The sequence below is a fragment of the Chrysochloris asiatica genome, unplaced genomic scaffold (assembly GCF_000296735.1).
Source record: "Chrysochloris asiatica unplaced genomic scaffold, ChrAsi1.0 scaffold00092, whole genome shotgun sequence".
Lineage (NCBI taxonomy): Eukaryota > Metazoa > Chordata > Mammalia > Afrosoricida > Chrysochloridae > Chrysochloris > Chrysochloris asiatica.
The window spans coordinates 6,563,085-6,578,626 of record NW_006408610.1 but is presented as its reverse complement, the minus strand read 5'-3'; the positions used below and the strand labels follow the sequence as shown (position 1 = coordinate 6,578,626).

Sequence of the window (15,542 nt, the reverse complement as noted above, 5' to 3'; positions counted from 1 at the left end):
GTGCTGTGGAATGGAGAAGGCCTGGACCGAGGACACGCCAGGCCAGAGCCACCCATGGTGCTACACTTCGCATTCCCAGCTTTCTTGTCCCCAGAGTTATCACTCACAACCCCCATGGCTTTAGTTAGTCTCATCTGGGACACCTCCAACTGATTTCTGGAGAAGAAAGCAGTGGGGTGACACGGAGAGCTCTGCCCTACAATGACCCAACACCATCACCCCCGGCTGCCCAGCCAAGCCTCACCAACAGGTTGCTGTTGGCCAGTCTGGCAGAGAGCACAAATCAAACCCTCAAGTCATGGCCTCCACACTCAGCCCACCTTGCTCACCCCCTACTTCTAAGGCCTGGGGCATCTTGGAAATGTTTGTGCACAGCAAGCAAACACAGTCCCAGGTCTGTGACCACAGTAGCCAAAGGCCTGCTCCACCTTTCTCTCAGAAGTAGTGGCCAAGGACACAGAGTTCTAGAACCCCCAGTTCTGTGCAGCTCCTGCGACCAACCCCTGTAGGGTTACTAGTGTCCCAGGCTCAGCCAGCTCCGTCATGAAGGGCCAACACAGAGCCTCTACCCAGAGCACAATCCTTGTCACAAACCCTCCTCTCCCATTCACAGCGCCAGCAGGCCTCTACACTCTGGCTTAATAAGTGCCTGGCTTCCTGCAGAGAAGTCCTTGGGCGCCAGAAGAGGGACTCTTCAGAGTCCCCAGTAGGAGCCCAGTATATTGGAAGGGAGCACAAATTCTTCTGCTTTGTGTTCTGACCTCTGACTGCCCCACTGGAATAAGCCATGTGACAGGAAGCTACATTCCTGGTATCAGAGCCTGGCCTTTGCCCCTTGGGGTGCCCCTCAGTGATCCCCCTATATGCCAGAACTGTTCACAAGGAGCAAGCAGATTTCCCCGCCTTTTAAGTGGTGACTGAAGCTTAACATACAGACTCCCACAGCTGGTTCCAAGCTCTGGGGTTTTGTTTGAGTCCAAAACTTGTAGGAGCCAGTTACTCTGCAGAAAGGTACTTCAGGTCACTCATTGGTGCAGGGAGAAGGCAAAAGGATCCAGGATCTTTTCATACTTCATACTGAGCCTCAGCATAGCAGCAGCATAAACCAAGGGGCTCTTGGTGGAGCCTTAGCACCTAGAAAGTTCTTCTTGGAGGAGCAGTGGGAATGAAGGTCAAGTGGCTGTTACCTGTGCACAAGAGAGAGGCCTAGATCAGGGGAAAGCAGACAAATGTGAGCCAACAGGTCAGCCAAAGCTTTCTCCATCCAAGGAAGTGGGGGACTTGCCCAACCTTGCCCTGGACCATCAGGATAACTGAGCAAAAGGGCAAAGTCCACCTGGATCAGCGGACAGCCTGACCTGCAGTTTGGCTCTTGTCTTCACCCTCAATTCTGGAAGCATCAGGGGGAAAAAAGGCCTTACCTGTGCCCAGGGACTGGCCCATTCCAATTCAGGGAGCATAGCTGCTGTTCCAGCTGGGAGATGCGGAATGCCAGGTAGGATGAGGATATGACCAGGAAGCAAATGCTGGAGGAAGATGGGCAAGAAGTTGTGAAACCTCTCTGAAGAGAAAAGGCGTTTTTAGACACCAGAGAAAAGAGTGGTCCCTAAGCTTTTCCTGCAGTTGGAGGAACTGAAGAACCCTGTTCCCTGCAGTAGGCTGTGGGGCTGCCCTGGAAGCCCAGCAGGAGTTCTGACCAATTACGCTGAGCCCTGAGCTGTCATCCTACCTTTTCTCAGACCAGCCACCTTGGCCCTGGAACTCCTCTGGGAGGTCTCTAAGGCAGAGTTTCCCAGCAGGCACTGAGGTTGACTGAGGGAGGTGGTGAGGTGAGGGGAAGCCAGGCTGGCTGTTCATGAAACATCCCACTGTGCTCACAGCTCTACTTGTCCTTAGTGAAGGGCCAGAAAAGTCAGGGCCCCAGAAACTGCCCAAGTGGTAAGCAGCAGGAAGACCTTGCTTTTCCCCTTGTCAGTATTGCTCTGATGGCCCCTGAAATTCTGTCCCAACCCCTTGAAAAGCATGCACATGTGAAAAAGCATACACATGGGAACTGGCATTTTATTAAGAGATAAGGAAAAAGGAAGACACAGCAGAAACACAAAGACAAGAGTTGAAGCCCGGGATTCTGAATTGGTCCAGATGTCACCCAAAAGGAATCTAAATTCTAGCACACCTATCTAAGAGCCCAGCCCTCCCACCCTGTGCAACAGTTTCTCCGTTTCTCAGCAGTTGCATATACTGCCCTTTTCGCCCCCGGAACAGCCTTGGCCCCAACATTACAGGGAGAGTTTCAAGAACAAAGCTGGCCAGCCGTTCTCTCACGGCAGAAGGGCCTCCAGTCTTCAGAGGAGCTAGTTGAAGTTTGAATCTTTTTTCTTTTCTTTCCTGAAGCTTATTGTACAGAACTCCATGGCTGGTTCCCAAATGTGTTTTTCATTGCACATGACTAGGAACCTTCCCTGACTAGATAATGACGTCCCCAAACACCAGGGCCCCTGCTCCCAACACCTAGACCAGGTGGGTCTGTCCTGTCCCCCAATATCATCACCTACAGCACAAAGAAGACCTTGAGGAGCCGGTAATCCCAGAGCCTCAGCTCATCGTCACTCTTGAGTTCCTCCTCCAGTGTGTCCTCCTCACAGACAGCATCGTCTGCAATGAAAGAGCAGTTAGGCATCTTCTGGGGCAGGGAAGAGCCCAGCCCCACCCCGAAATGCCAGTCTCCCTGTCCCCTGACATTCCCTTATGGCAATGCAGAAAGGAAGCGCTTCACAAGCCTTGCTGACTGTGTTGAGCACTTTCCACAGAACAGGGAGGAGTGAAAGCCTGACCTTTACAAGCCATTGCCATGGACAACCAAAACCAGACTCGATACCACGGATGGACTCCAGGTATGCAGAGTAGAACTGCTCTGCTCCATGGGGCTTTCAGGGGGCGGATCACCAGCCCCTTCTTCCAAGAGCCTCTGGATAGATTTGAACCACCAACCTTCCAGTTAGTAGTCATACATTTAACCATTTATACCACCCAGGGACTCCTTGATACGTAGACAAGCACTCTTGAACTCACCAAATCCTGGTGGCTTCCTGGAGGGGAAGAAGTTGTCCCTGGAGCCCACAGATGCCCGAGAGATACAAGGGATGTTGTCTGGGAGGGACAGGGACCTGGAGGCATGGCACACTTTTCTCCATTTCATCTCGGGAATGAGGACTTCCTGCAGACAGGATGAGACAAGCTGTCCCCCCATGCCCTAAGGGACTTGTACCGGATTTATCAAAGCTCTCTTTAGAAATCACCAATGCTCAGTTGTCTATGGTCAACTGATTTTTGCCAAGTGTGCTATGTCCATGTGATGGGAAAAGAAGAGTCTCCAATAAGTGCTGCTGGGAAAATCAGATTTCCACATGCAGAAAAAATGAAACCATATACAAAAGCAAATTCAAGAATGCATTAAGGCTGCGCAAACTAAAACCATAAAATTCTTAGAACAAGCAGAAGCAGTGCAGTCAGGCTGAGCTTCCAACAGTGGGTTAGCTCATATAATAACAAAGAGCACACAGCAAAAGGCAAAACAGATCCATGGGATCACATAAAAAATGTTAAACTTTTGTTTAAAAGTCAAAAGACTTTACCAAAGAAGTGAAAACCACATATCCTTCAGAAACCATATATCCTGCAAGAATCTAATACTTTAAAAATATATAAAAACTTCAATAACTTAAGAACAAGAAGACAAATAGCCCAAACATGAAAATGAACTTAAATAGGTATTTCACCAAAGAGGACATTCAGATAGCCACCAAATACATGAAAAGCTCCTCACCATCATTAGCCATCGGAAAGATGCAAATCAGAACCACGGTGAGATCAATAGGATTTCACTCCCACTGGGATGGCTAAGGAGTCCTGGTGTGGCACTGTGGGTTAATGCACTGGACTGCAAGGTTGGCAGTTCAAGCTCACCAGCCACTCCTTGGAAACCTATACAGGATGGCTAGGAGTCGGAACCGACTCAATGGCACTAATGACAAGGATGGCTAAGATTTTTAAAAACAGAAATTAACAAATGTTAATGAGGATGTGGCAAATTTTAGAACCCTTATCCACTGCTGGAAATGCAAAATGATATAGCCACTTTGGAATGCATGTGGCACTTCCTTTAAAAACTAAAAGTAGGACTAACTACTATTGTTATTATTGCTAAGTGCCATCTAGTCGGTTTCTACTCATAGTGACCCTGTATAGGGTTTCTGAGGAACAGCTGGTGGGCTTGAACTCCTAACTTGTGGTTCGCAGTCCAGTGCTGATCACACCAGGAGTCCTAGAACTACCATGTGGCTAAGCAATTCCACTCCTAGGTATATAAGTCAAAAGACTTGAAAGCAGAGACTCAAACGGATATTTGTACACCTACATTCATTTCACAATAGTCAAAAGGTGGAAACAACCTAAATGCCCATTAACAGATGAATGCATAAACAAAATGTGCTATCTACATACAATGGAATACTCAGCTAGTAGGAGAAATGAAGCCTTAATACATGCTACAGTATGGGTGGAACTTGAAGACATGCTGAATGAAATAAACCAGTCAAAAGGGCAAATATTATATGACCTCACTTATATGAAAAGACAAATATATAGAGACCAAAAGTTATTGGTAGTAACCAGGGGTAGGGAAGATAGGGAAAGGACCGTTAATGGTGATGGAAAAATCACACTGAGGTACCTAAAAATCCAGGGTTGAGTCGCCCAGTAAATTACTGTAATTGCAATCAATAAGTTGTACACCTGTAAAAAGCAGAATTAGCAAAAGCTATGTGGTAGATCTGCTGCACAAGACCTCTTTAAAGCATTCAAGAGCAAGTCTGAAGACTAAGGTGCACCTGACCCAAGTTATAGTATTTTCAGTAACCTCATATGCATGTGAAAGTTGGACAATGAATACGGAAGACTGTAAAAGAATTGGTGCATTTGGGTTATAGTGTTGTAGAAAAATATTCACAGTATCATGAACTGCCAGAAGAACAAATAAATCTGTGTTGTTAGAAGTACACTAAGAATACTCCTTAGAAGCCAAGAGGGCAAAACTTCATCTCTCATACTATCAGGAGGGACCAGTCTATGGAGTAGGATATCATGCTTGGTAAAGTGGAAGGTCAGTGAAAAAGAGGAAGACCCCAGTGAGATTAATTGGCACAGTGGCAGCAGCAATGGGCTCACACATAACAAGAATTGGGAAGATGGTGCAGGGCTAGGTATTGTTTCAGTCTGTTGTGCATAGGGTTGTTAGGAGTAGGAACCAACTCAACAACACCTAACAACAATCTGATAGATACAGTTATAACAATGCCAAAAAAAACCTGCTGCTATGCATAGCCAAATATCTCATGGGATTTGGTTCCTTGGTTTGAGGCTTAGGTCTTGGTATCATGAGACATCTCAGTTGGGCTAATAATGTGTTTAGTACTTCTGATCTATCTCCTAGTTCCTAGGACAGTGCCTGGGGTCTTAACTAGTCTCTATTCACCAGGAATAACAGAGGAAGAAGGAGATAGGAGGAGGATATGGAATGTATAGCTAATTGCCTCTGTAAATAACTGCCTCCTTTGCCACTAGACCAGAAGAACTGAATGTTGCCCAGATACCATTACTGAACACTTCAATCAAAGATTCCATAGAAAAATCCTGATCAAAAGGGGGGAAATGCAGAACAGAATTTCAGTTTCATGGACTCCAGACTTCTTGATGAGTGAAGGCTGGACGAACTCCTGAAACTACTGCCCTGAGATAACACTGAACCCTTGAACCAAAAATAGCCCCTGAAGTCTTATGATAAACCAAACAACAGTTTAGCTTAACTAGTTAAAAACAAAAAAGGTCTGCCTTGAGCATTACGATCATTTAAGAACTATTTACATAGGATCATAGGGAACAAAGTGGCTTCTGTAGGATAAACATTGACCCAGTGGTACCAGGAATGACAGCACAAGGTCAGCAGTTCGAGCCCACCATCCTAGCCTAGAAGCAGGTACCCGGGAAAGGGGAATCATTACTGTAGCAACCCCATGTCTCTCCTATATGCTCCCCTGCACTTGCTAGGACCAACCACTCTGCCAGCTAGTCCCCCTTTCACCGTCCAGCCAGAAGCAGGGAACAGGCGTGACTAAAGAGCACCTGCTTCCTTTCATCTGGCTGCCAATCTCACCAGCTCTCGCCACCTGGGCAGGAGAAGTGTGAGCAAGTAGTTCTCAATCTCTAGACAGATAAGAAACTGAAGGTCTTATGTGGAAATGTTCATGTTAATTACAGTGATACCAGCCAGTGCCTCACCCTATCCTGAAGTCTGAACAGAACCTCTTCCTTGCAACTCCTAGTGTTGCGTCTCGCCTTCAAGCTCACCAGGGTCTCAGGAAACACGCTTTTGGAGTCTGCTAGTAAGAAACCAGAGTCCTGGTGTGGCACTGTGGGTTAATGCGCTGGACCACAAAGTTGGTTTGAACTGCAATAGTGGCAGTTTAAGCTCACCAGCAGCTCCTCGGAAACCCCATACAGTGTCGCTATGGTCAGAACCGACTCGACAGCACTTAACGACAAGAAGTAAGGAACCAGCAAACTGCTTCCCAGAAACCCTATATAAAGTGCTGTGATTTGGAACTGACTCCATGGCACTAAGGGCCACAATAACAAGTATGGAACCATAGAAATAGTTTAGACCTTAGTCACCTTAGGTACATTCTCAAATCAGCCAAGTCCAAGAAAGCAGGGCACAACCTGTCTTAAATGGATTACATCATGGTTCCTTCTAATCATGGTGCTCACCGTAAGCATGCCACTGACCTTGGCAGAAAGCCTCAGGGTCCCTTATCAAGAAAATGAGAACATCACTTTCTACCCCTGACGTGTCTTGTGTGCTTGGCTGAACACATAGGAGTTACTCAGGGATGCTTCAAATACCCTCAGGTCAATTCCACCCCCTCTCCCTTCTCTGGAAGCTCAACTCTGCCAATCTGGGGCCCAGCTGCCAAAGGAGGTCCCTGAGACTTTGGCAAATCTATAATTAGTCTGTCTGGGTTCTACAGTGATCACCTTGGGAGTTTCTCCCCAGAGATATCTCTGTCTTCCTGAAGGCCCTCCTGACTCAGCCAAAGGAAAGAAGATGGGTCGCTGTGCCTATCTGTACAGGAGTGGGATTCAACTTGAGCAGTGTTCTGGGGTTAGAATTCCTTCTAGTACATGACAGACCTAGTAGCTCTGCGTGGTATGGAGCAGGGTGGAGCTAGGGGGCCCTCCTGGTACAGCATGGCCATGGGCCTCTGAGCCTGGAGCCCTGAAGTCTCCAAGCTGTGGGCAGTCTCAGTTCAGAAGTCTTTGCTCCCAGACTCTGTTCTCACCAGAGACTCGCACTCAGGTTCCTCAGGAAACTCTCTCACACTCAGGCTCTTCTTGCTGGAAGGCTGAGGAGGAACGAGAACAAGGGTCACTTGTCCATGTGGCATGAAGAGATATGAGCACTTCCTGAGAGAGCTTTGCCTCAAATAAGCCACTTCTTTATGTCAGATGAAGCCTAGCTCCCAGAGTTTAATGTTGAAACAGAGGGGCAAATCCAAGGTAACCTTCCCATGCTGCTTCCCCCACCCCCTTCCTCACCATAGGTCAGAGGGAGTCGCAGGGCACACTGGGCTCCTGTGTATCTGAACTTTGAGGGAGCACAAGTGAAGGCATGCACAGTGCACAGACTGACCGGCTCACCCGCACAGGAACGGTCTAAGTACTGCCTCAGGGACTCTCGGCCTGAGCCTGTTCCTCTCCTCTCCCTGCCCCACCCTGTGCCCTGTGCAGGAGAAATGAGGGGCTAGTCTCCCCTAACAACCTTGACCCAAGCACCCAGCCTGGCCCAACTCCTGCTCCTGAGCTCCATACCTGTAGGTGGGTGCAGATCCTCCTTAACATATCATACACACTATCCCGGGACAGCAGGGACACAAACACATACTGAGGCAAAGAAAACAGAAAGGGGTGGGTAAGATGAGACCCCTGCCGGCCAGCAGTTCCCCCTCCATGGATGGGTGACAGGATTTGAGGCTGGGAGAGGTCAAAGGAACCCCCCACCAAGGAACTTCTGTCCCAGTAGGTTACAGGGCCTGAAGCAGCCATCGGAGAGTTTCAAGGTAAGGAGAAGGGTGCCAGAGTCAAGCTAGGGGATTCTTGAGGCTAGGATAACGAAACTGACAAGAGAGCTCTGGGCCAGGGACACTCACCTTCTGACTGGTGTTGGTTGTGATGACCAGTCCATTTGGAAGAAGTCGTGCCATCTTGTGTTTTTTGATCATTTGCACAGATACCACAGGAATGACTACCTGAAGAGGGACAGGTATGCTGTTCTCAAGATCTGCCCCAAATACACAGTCCCTCCACTCCCTAAATAGAGCCATAGTCCTAGCTGGCAGTGAGCCAAGCCTGGACACCATGGAGAAGCCTGGTCCCATGGGACAGAGGATCTGACCTTCCCATCTTCTCAGCCAGGCACCCCTTCCAGCATAGACAGCATATGCTCCTCCTGGCTCTGAGTTTACCCTTTGTTATCCAGGATGTCAAAGATGGTTGCTCTGGTGAATTCCTTAGCTACACTTCCGGCTCCCCTCTGATTCTGAGACACCCACAGGCAGAATAATTTGGCTGTGAACAGGCCACCGTAGGCCAAATGAGAGGTCTAGAGTAAGCCCCCTGTTTTTTTAGAAGGGGCAGAGCTGCTTCCCTGAACAATGAGTGGGTGCCCCTCAGCTGCTCATCCAGCTATTGAGAGGCAACAGCAGGTGCCTGACATGCAGACAGGCAGACGCTGAGCTGTGGTCTCAGGGCAGAGGACTCTGGCCTCAGTGGACCGTGGCAGCCCTTACTACTCACGACTACCTTGATATCCTTGCCAAAGAGGCTGGCATGGAAGCAGAGCCAGTTGGGGGAGATGTAGAGCCGGCCCTGGAGCAGGAAGTCCTTTTGGAGAGCACAGGAGCACACTGGGAAGTCAGAGGAAAGAAGGCTGCTATGAGCAAGGTTAGCCCAGCATGCCCCAGGGCCTGAGTTCTCACACACCAAGTCCTGAGTCCAGCTCCACAGACTCCTCCTCTTCCTAATCCCAGGCCCCAAAGAGTTCACTCCCCCAGCACTCCTGCAAATCCTGACTGCCCCGCCTCACCCCACCAGAGAACTAGAGGTTTGCTCTTTCTTTCTCCACCCTGCCCTGAGGAGAGGGTCTTGATTGTCCAAGTGTTCCTCAAGCTGAGTCAGAAGCCTGAGCAGGAAAAAAATCATTGTTCATAAGAGCAGGACAAAAGTAAGATGAAGTGCTTACATTTCCCCAGGAAACCCTTCATAAATTCAACTTTATATCCCAAACCAGCCCAGTCTTCTCATACATTAACCACATCCAAAAGACAGCCTGTTCCCATATCCAAACTGTGCCCTGGAGGCTCATGAGGAGAGGCCTTGGGCACTACAGAGCCTGCCTAGTAACCTGACAGAGATGCCTCACCTTTGAGAACCACCTCCTCCAAAGGGATGTCCTTAAACAGCTTGTGGTACTGCTGGTTGTATTTACTCTGTGCTGTCTGTAAACACACAGGATGGGTCTGAGAAGCTCTGAGAGATCAGCCCACCAGAGGGGTCTTGCTGTAGCCACCAGGAAATAATGCCAAAAGTCCCCCGCACCCCCCACCACCACTACCACCACCACCAAGGACTTAGTATAAAACAGCTAGGGGGTGTAGAGGGCTGAGTTCCAAGCACAGCTTGTTTCCTGGTGCCACTGGGTCATGACTGTCAGCCCGTGACTGAAGACAGATGCACCACTCCCACCCAGAGAGGAACACCCACTCAGGTCTCCATGAGACTCTTTGTTTCCTGGTGACCGAGGAGCCAACAGTCACTAAGTTTAGGCAGCCCAGGGCCTCTCCCATGATGGGCTTCCACACACTTACCCCTTCTCGGCTGCACTTCTTTATCTCTTCGCCCTTCAAGCCTTCTGGCCAGTGCAGGCTGCAAAAGAGACATTCAATTCTAGGGACCAGGAACCTTCAAGTCCTGCCCATGTGTCCTCAGAGCCAATTCTGCCCTAGCTTTGAGCCAGAAGCTTGGGGCAGAGATTGGAGCCTGGTGTTTTCATCCAAAGGCTACCGCCAAATGGCGACCTCATCCCTGGGGAGGGCACTCAGGTCCCTGAGAGCAGTGTCCTCTAAGGAGCCATGCTCAGCCAGAGATGCTCAGAAGCTGCTCTCTCTTGGGGTCAAAGACCCTCTCCCATTTCTCTGCCTAAGCCCAAGAATAAATGCAGGGGATGGAGGATGGAGCAGGGGTGAAAAGAGGGGTCAGATGCATGGCACCTGGCATGGGCCATGATCCTGGTAGCACTGCCCTTCTCACTGCCTCCTGCTGGGAGAGTGGGCCCAAGCACAGGTGGGCAGGGAGGAGCCTGGTAACCTGAGAAGCTGGACTCCGCTAGGTGCCTGTGCACTGAGAACAGCCCCAAGGTGTGGAAGGAGGAACAGCCCGTGCCTGCCCAACAGACCTGCTGAGGGGCCTTGACCCGGGAGCCAGACTTTCTGTCTCCTCTTTGACAGGCCACCTCCTGAAAGCTTCCCACCCCCCAGTATGTACATGAGTCAGGGGGCCTCACCTGTAGTCTAGGGGCACCTGAGTCCTGTCTAGTTTTTCAGTGCAGGCCATCATGAAGGCAGCTTGATGGGGTACCAGCCCCACCATGCTCAGGGCAGCCTGCTTCTGCCCACCTAAGATTGACCCTGCTTTTCAAGGCCTGAGGCAGCAGCTCACACAGCAGTTCCAGGAAAACATCACACGTTGTCTTTCCTAGAAGCCTGAAGTTTAACCTATGGCTGGGCCTGAAGGAGCTATACGGCAGGTGTTAGACTGGTCGTTAGGCCTCCAGCCCCACCCTTGACGAGGCATAGCGTGAGACTCCAAGCTTCTCAGACTTACTAGTGAAAGCAAAAGATTCTGCAGTGCCAGGGCAGCTTCCGGAAAAGGAGCTGAGGGGCTAATGTGGCTGACAAGTGGGAGGTGGGCTGCCGTCAGCGCAAAGGAGAAGAGGGCTTGCCGTACACCAAGAGTGTGGAGGCCTCTGCCCTAAGAGCCAAACCATCTAAAAAATGTCCCAGAGCGGGCTCAGGAAACAGACACCTGCTCCATCCCCAGTGGCCTTTGGGTCCTTGCCTCCACTAAGGAGCTCCAAAAACCAGGGTTCCCAGATTCTTGGTGCCTTGGAGGAAGGCTTGGAATCAACAGAGCTGGCACATTGGCACTGGTGGAAGGGGCTCCAGGGCTGACCAGGGAAGGAGGAGTGTGATGATTGTGCATAGGTTCCTCAGAAGATGAAGCTGAACCTCAAGTCTCCAAATCCCAACAAGGCCCCCAATTGGAATGCTACATCACACTATACATGTCGAAGTTCATTCAGTTCAAGACTAGAAACTCAGCCCAAGACCTACCAGGACCCTCCCAGAGTAGTTAATCTGACACCTTCCCCCATAGCAATGTACACACAAGGAAACAGACTCACCAAAAGACCAGCCTTGCCTAGTGACACAATAAAGTCAGGTGACCTCACCCACATATCAGCCACCGCCATCTGGGCTACTGGCCTCTGTCCTCGTGGAAGGTCTTGGCGTACACGTCAACATCTGTTTACTCAGTCTTGCAAAGTCACAAACTCTGCTTTTGACCCTTGGATTCACAAGGTGAATTTCTGGATTTTTTTGGTTCTATCACTTAACATTTCACCAGGTAGTTCTTTATTTTTTATGTTTATTGTAGAAAATGTGAGAAATATAGGAAACATAAGATCACAATCACCCCTAAGAAAAAGTTTCCCCAGGAGTGACAGGGCAGGTAATACACAACAAAAGGGAGGTTAGCAGAGGGCAGATGAAGGAGGCAGGAGACCCAAGGAGGAATGCAATAGTTCAAGTGAATAGAGGTAAATGCTGCTAACTGTTGGTACGTGAAAGGGATTGCGACCATGTAATGAAGCAAAGCATATGACTTGTTGAATATTAAAACTGATGACCTGCTCAGTAAACCTTCACTCAATTCATAATAAGAAGTAGGGGGGAAAAATCACCTAAAGCCCCCTCTACTACTGAAATTCAAAGTGAACAAGCATGTAAGCTTGCTGCCGACCACATTGGTCTACTGGTGAGTGGAAGTGGGGGAAAGACAGCAATGAAGATATGGGCTGAGTTTGACCACAATCCATAGACTCCCATCAACCTGGAGATGAGAGATGAGGAAGGGCTGATTGGTCCGAAGTGTGGTGACACCTGAGGACTCCTGAGCCCATGGACAAGGACATAGCCACAGAGGGCTAAAGCAGAGAGTGAAGCATCCAGCTGATATGAAGTGCGAGGCGACACACAAGGATACCCGAACTTGTAGATATTACCCATTTGACCTAGCTTCAATGGCTTGATGATCAGAACTCCTCGAATAGAGGAAGATAACAAAATTTGATAAAGGAAACAAGTGTAAATTGCTACAATTTGATGAACTTGACCTGTACTTATGGATGTAGTAGCTCAAAATACCAACTGAGAGGAAAGGTGTTTTCATATCAAGTGTCAATCCTATCCCCTCTGTACGCAGGGCTGACAGGGAAGGGCAACTTAGACACTGGCTACCTAAAATGAGGGGCTATAAAAGGCATGAAGTGTCTGGCTTACAAGTTTTCAAGATGAAGTTTAGTTTCAGAGTGGGGGGGAAAGGCAGAATCCCCACTGAATGGTTTTCATCTTGTCTAGATGGGTCTGGTGAAAGGAGATAGGGATATGATTCTTATGATTCACTGGTGAGTAACTGTTACCATGACTAATTGTGATTATCACAATTGTAAAGATAGAAGTTTTGTAACAAAATGGGGAGTAGTTAATCTTGTATTCCAGAACAGAAGACCCTAGGACCATCAAGGGAGAAGAGCATGAGACCCGATCCAGAGAAGCAGCGACACCAGAGATGGAGACAGAGATGAGGACATGGAGAGATAGAGCAGCTGAGGACTCTAGACTCATGGAAAGAGAAAGGCTGTGTGCTGGCAGCCAGGAGGCAGGCTTGCAGAATGTGCCCTTGGGTTGTTTAAATATGTATATATTCCTGAGTGATTTTATGTACATAAAAAAAAAGAGGGAATAGAAGTGAAAAAATGCATTGCAATTTGAAAAAATATCAACTAAAGAACAAATGTATGCAAAAAGTCTATCATTTATGCAAAAGTGTAGTAAAATAGTATAGGAACTTTGTACCCTGCTTTTCTTGCTTAACATGAAATCCTTCGTATCACTGCTCATCCCTGGGATAGAGTCCCCGAAGTGAAATTAATGGGTTGAGAGTGAACGTTTGTCAGGATCTTGAGATAGATGTCCGAAGTGTTTTCCAGATGCTGTAGCTATTAACATGGTCATTAGCACTGCAAGAGAGTATGTTTCCCCTCAGCCAAGCCCTATTCTGGGTATCAGCTTTTGCTCACCTTTACAAACTTGATAGGTAAATATATGCTCTTTTAATTTGTATTTTTGCTTAACTGGCAGGTTAAAAGAGCCCTGGTGGCACAGTACATTAAGCATTGGGCTAACAGAAAAATTGGCCGTTCAAACCTACCAACAGCTCTGAGGGAGACAGATAAGGCACGTCTGCTTCTGTATAGATGTACCGTCTCAGAAACCCTAGGGAGCAGTTGCACCCTAACCCCTAGTGTCACTATGAGTTGGAGTAGACTCAATAGCAGTGGGCTTGGTACACTGAACCTTTTTTTTTTTTTTTGTGATAGTTTACATTATCTTTACATTCATCCTATTGTATTTTGTTTCATTGCAATGATTACAATCCCCTCCATGCATCATCAAACAACAAAAGGATACACCCCACACACCTGTCCCCCACGCCTCGCCCACCAGCACACAGCCCCTCTCCCTTCCTGTGTCTAGAGTCCCCAGCTGCTCCTCTCCACGTCATCATCTCTGCCTCCATCCCTGGCATCACTGCTTCTCTGGATAGGGTCCCGCACTTCACTTTTCTCCCTTGATGTGAACCTTTTTTTTTTTTTTTTTAATTTTTTTTTGTGAATTATGTGATAGTTTACATGGGAGAACATTAGTTTTACATTCATCCTATCGTATATCATTTCATTGCCATGGTTACAATCCCCTCCATGCATCATCACCCCAGTCGTCATGCCCCCCAATCGTCAGCACACAGCCCCTCTCCCTCTCTATTTCTAAAGTCCCCAGCTGCTCCATCTCTCCACGTCATCGTCTCTGCCTCCATCTCAGGCATCACTGCTTCTCTGGGTAGGGCCTGGCTCTCTGCTCTTCTCCCTTGATGGTCCCAGGAATCTCCACTCCTAGAATGGAAAGTTAATCACTCCCCTCCTTGCTACAAAATGTCTACCTTTACATTTCCAACCCTCACAATCAGTCCTGACAACAGTTATTTACTATTGTATCACAAGAAACCTATCTGCATTTCATTTCATCAGACCCGCCTAGACAGATTGGATACTACTCAGTGGAGATTCTACCTTCCTCCACACCCCAGTCTGGATCTAGGTTCCCTCTTGAAAGCTTGTAAGCCAGTCACTTCTTGCCTTTATAGCCCCCCACATTTTGGGTAGCCAACCTGGCTGTTCAAACCCACCAGCAGCTCTGAGGGAGGAACTGTGCTCCATTAAGTTTTCCATGCTGCTGCTTTTTTGGAAACAGATGACCAACTGTTTCTTCCAGAGCAACTCTGGGAAGACTCTAATCTCCAATCTTTCAGTTCACAGCCAAGCACATTAACTGCTGGCTTCACCCAGGGACTCTAAGCTTCCCTCAAGTATTTGCACAGATTCTAATGCAAATACTTTGAAGCTAAAACATAACCTTCACCATAACCTTCTCAGGGACAGAAGCCTGTGTTTGCCACTCCCCTGTCCTAGCTGAGGCGCATCTGCTTCAGGAACTCCCATCAACATTAATCATAAATCTTCATCTCGGCTTTTATCACATGATGTTGGAGAGCTGTAACCATCCACTTCCCCTACTAGACAGGGCTCCAGGAAGTCAGGAACCCCACTCAAATGTTCAGCAAACGTGTAGGCATTACTGACCGTGTGAAGATGACTGCTGGTGGAGATAAGGACCATGAGACTGAAAGAAGAGCACTCATTCCCCACTGCACCCCACAAAGAAAGAAGGGTATACACCAGGCTCACTTGGGAACAAATGACTTTCAAGTATCTTTCAGCCAAAAGCAACCCCTGACATGTGATTACAAGCCATTAGTGTGTGAGCCAGTCCCTCACTGCTCTCCTCTGATACTGTTGTTGGTCCCACACCCAGCCAGTGGCCCAAATGACCAACCCTGTACTACCTTTAAAACGATCTACAATTTAGACTTTCTAGCGCAAGGTCAGCAGTTCGAAACTACCAGCTGTTCCACGGGAGAAAGATGAGGCTTTCTGCTCCCGTAAAGATTTACAGCCTCGGAAACCCTGT

The 15,542-nt window shown here is 48.3% G+C and overlaps 1 protein-coding gene across 1 annotated transcript; it reads right to left on the bottom strand.

Moving 5' to 3' along the window:
• Nucleotides 1-1,417: 1,417 nt before the first annotated feature.
• Nucleotides 1,418-10,725, bottom strand: GRAMD2 (GRAM domain containing 2). The gene is made up of 10 exons (XM_006866528.1): nt 10,676-10,725; nt 9,977-10,038; nt 9,536-9,607; nt 8,917-9,020; nt 8,265-8,363; nt 7,927-7,998; nt 7,398-7,460; nt 3,039-3,217; nt 2,556-2,735; nt 1,418-1,526 (listed from the first exon to the last, which is right to left on the bottom strand). The coding sequence occupies exons 1-10, from the start codon at nt 10,723-10,725 to the stop codon at nt 1,418-1,420; spliced, it is 990 nt and encodes a 329-aa protein (XP_006866590.1).
• Nucleotides 10,726-15,542: the final 4,817 nt, after the last annotated feature.

Excerpts from the sequence above, each read along its gene's own strand:
- GRAMD2 (XM_006866528.1), bottom strand. The coding sequence starts at position 10,725 with ATGGCCTGCACTGAAAAACTAGACAGGACTCAGGTGCCCCTAGACTAC. Across the intron at positions 9,608-9,976 it reads GTGCAGCCGAGAAGGGGTAA|CACAGAGTAAATACAACCAG; the intron begins GTGTGTGGAAGC and ends GTTTACAGACAG. Across the intron at positions 7,999-8,264 it reads CAACCAACACCAGTCAGAAG|TATGTGTTTGTGTCCCTGCT; the intron begins GTGAGTGTCCCT and ends TCTTTGCCTCAG.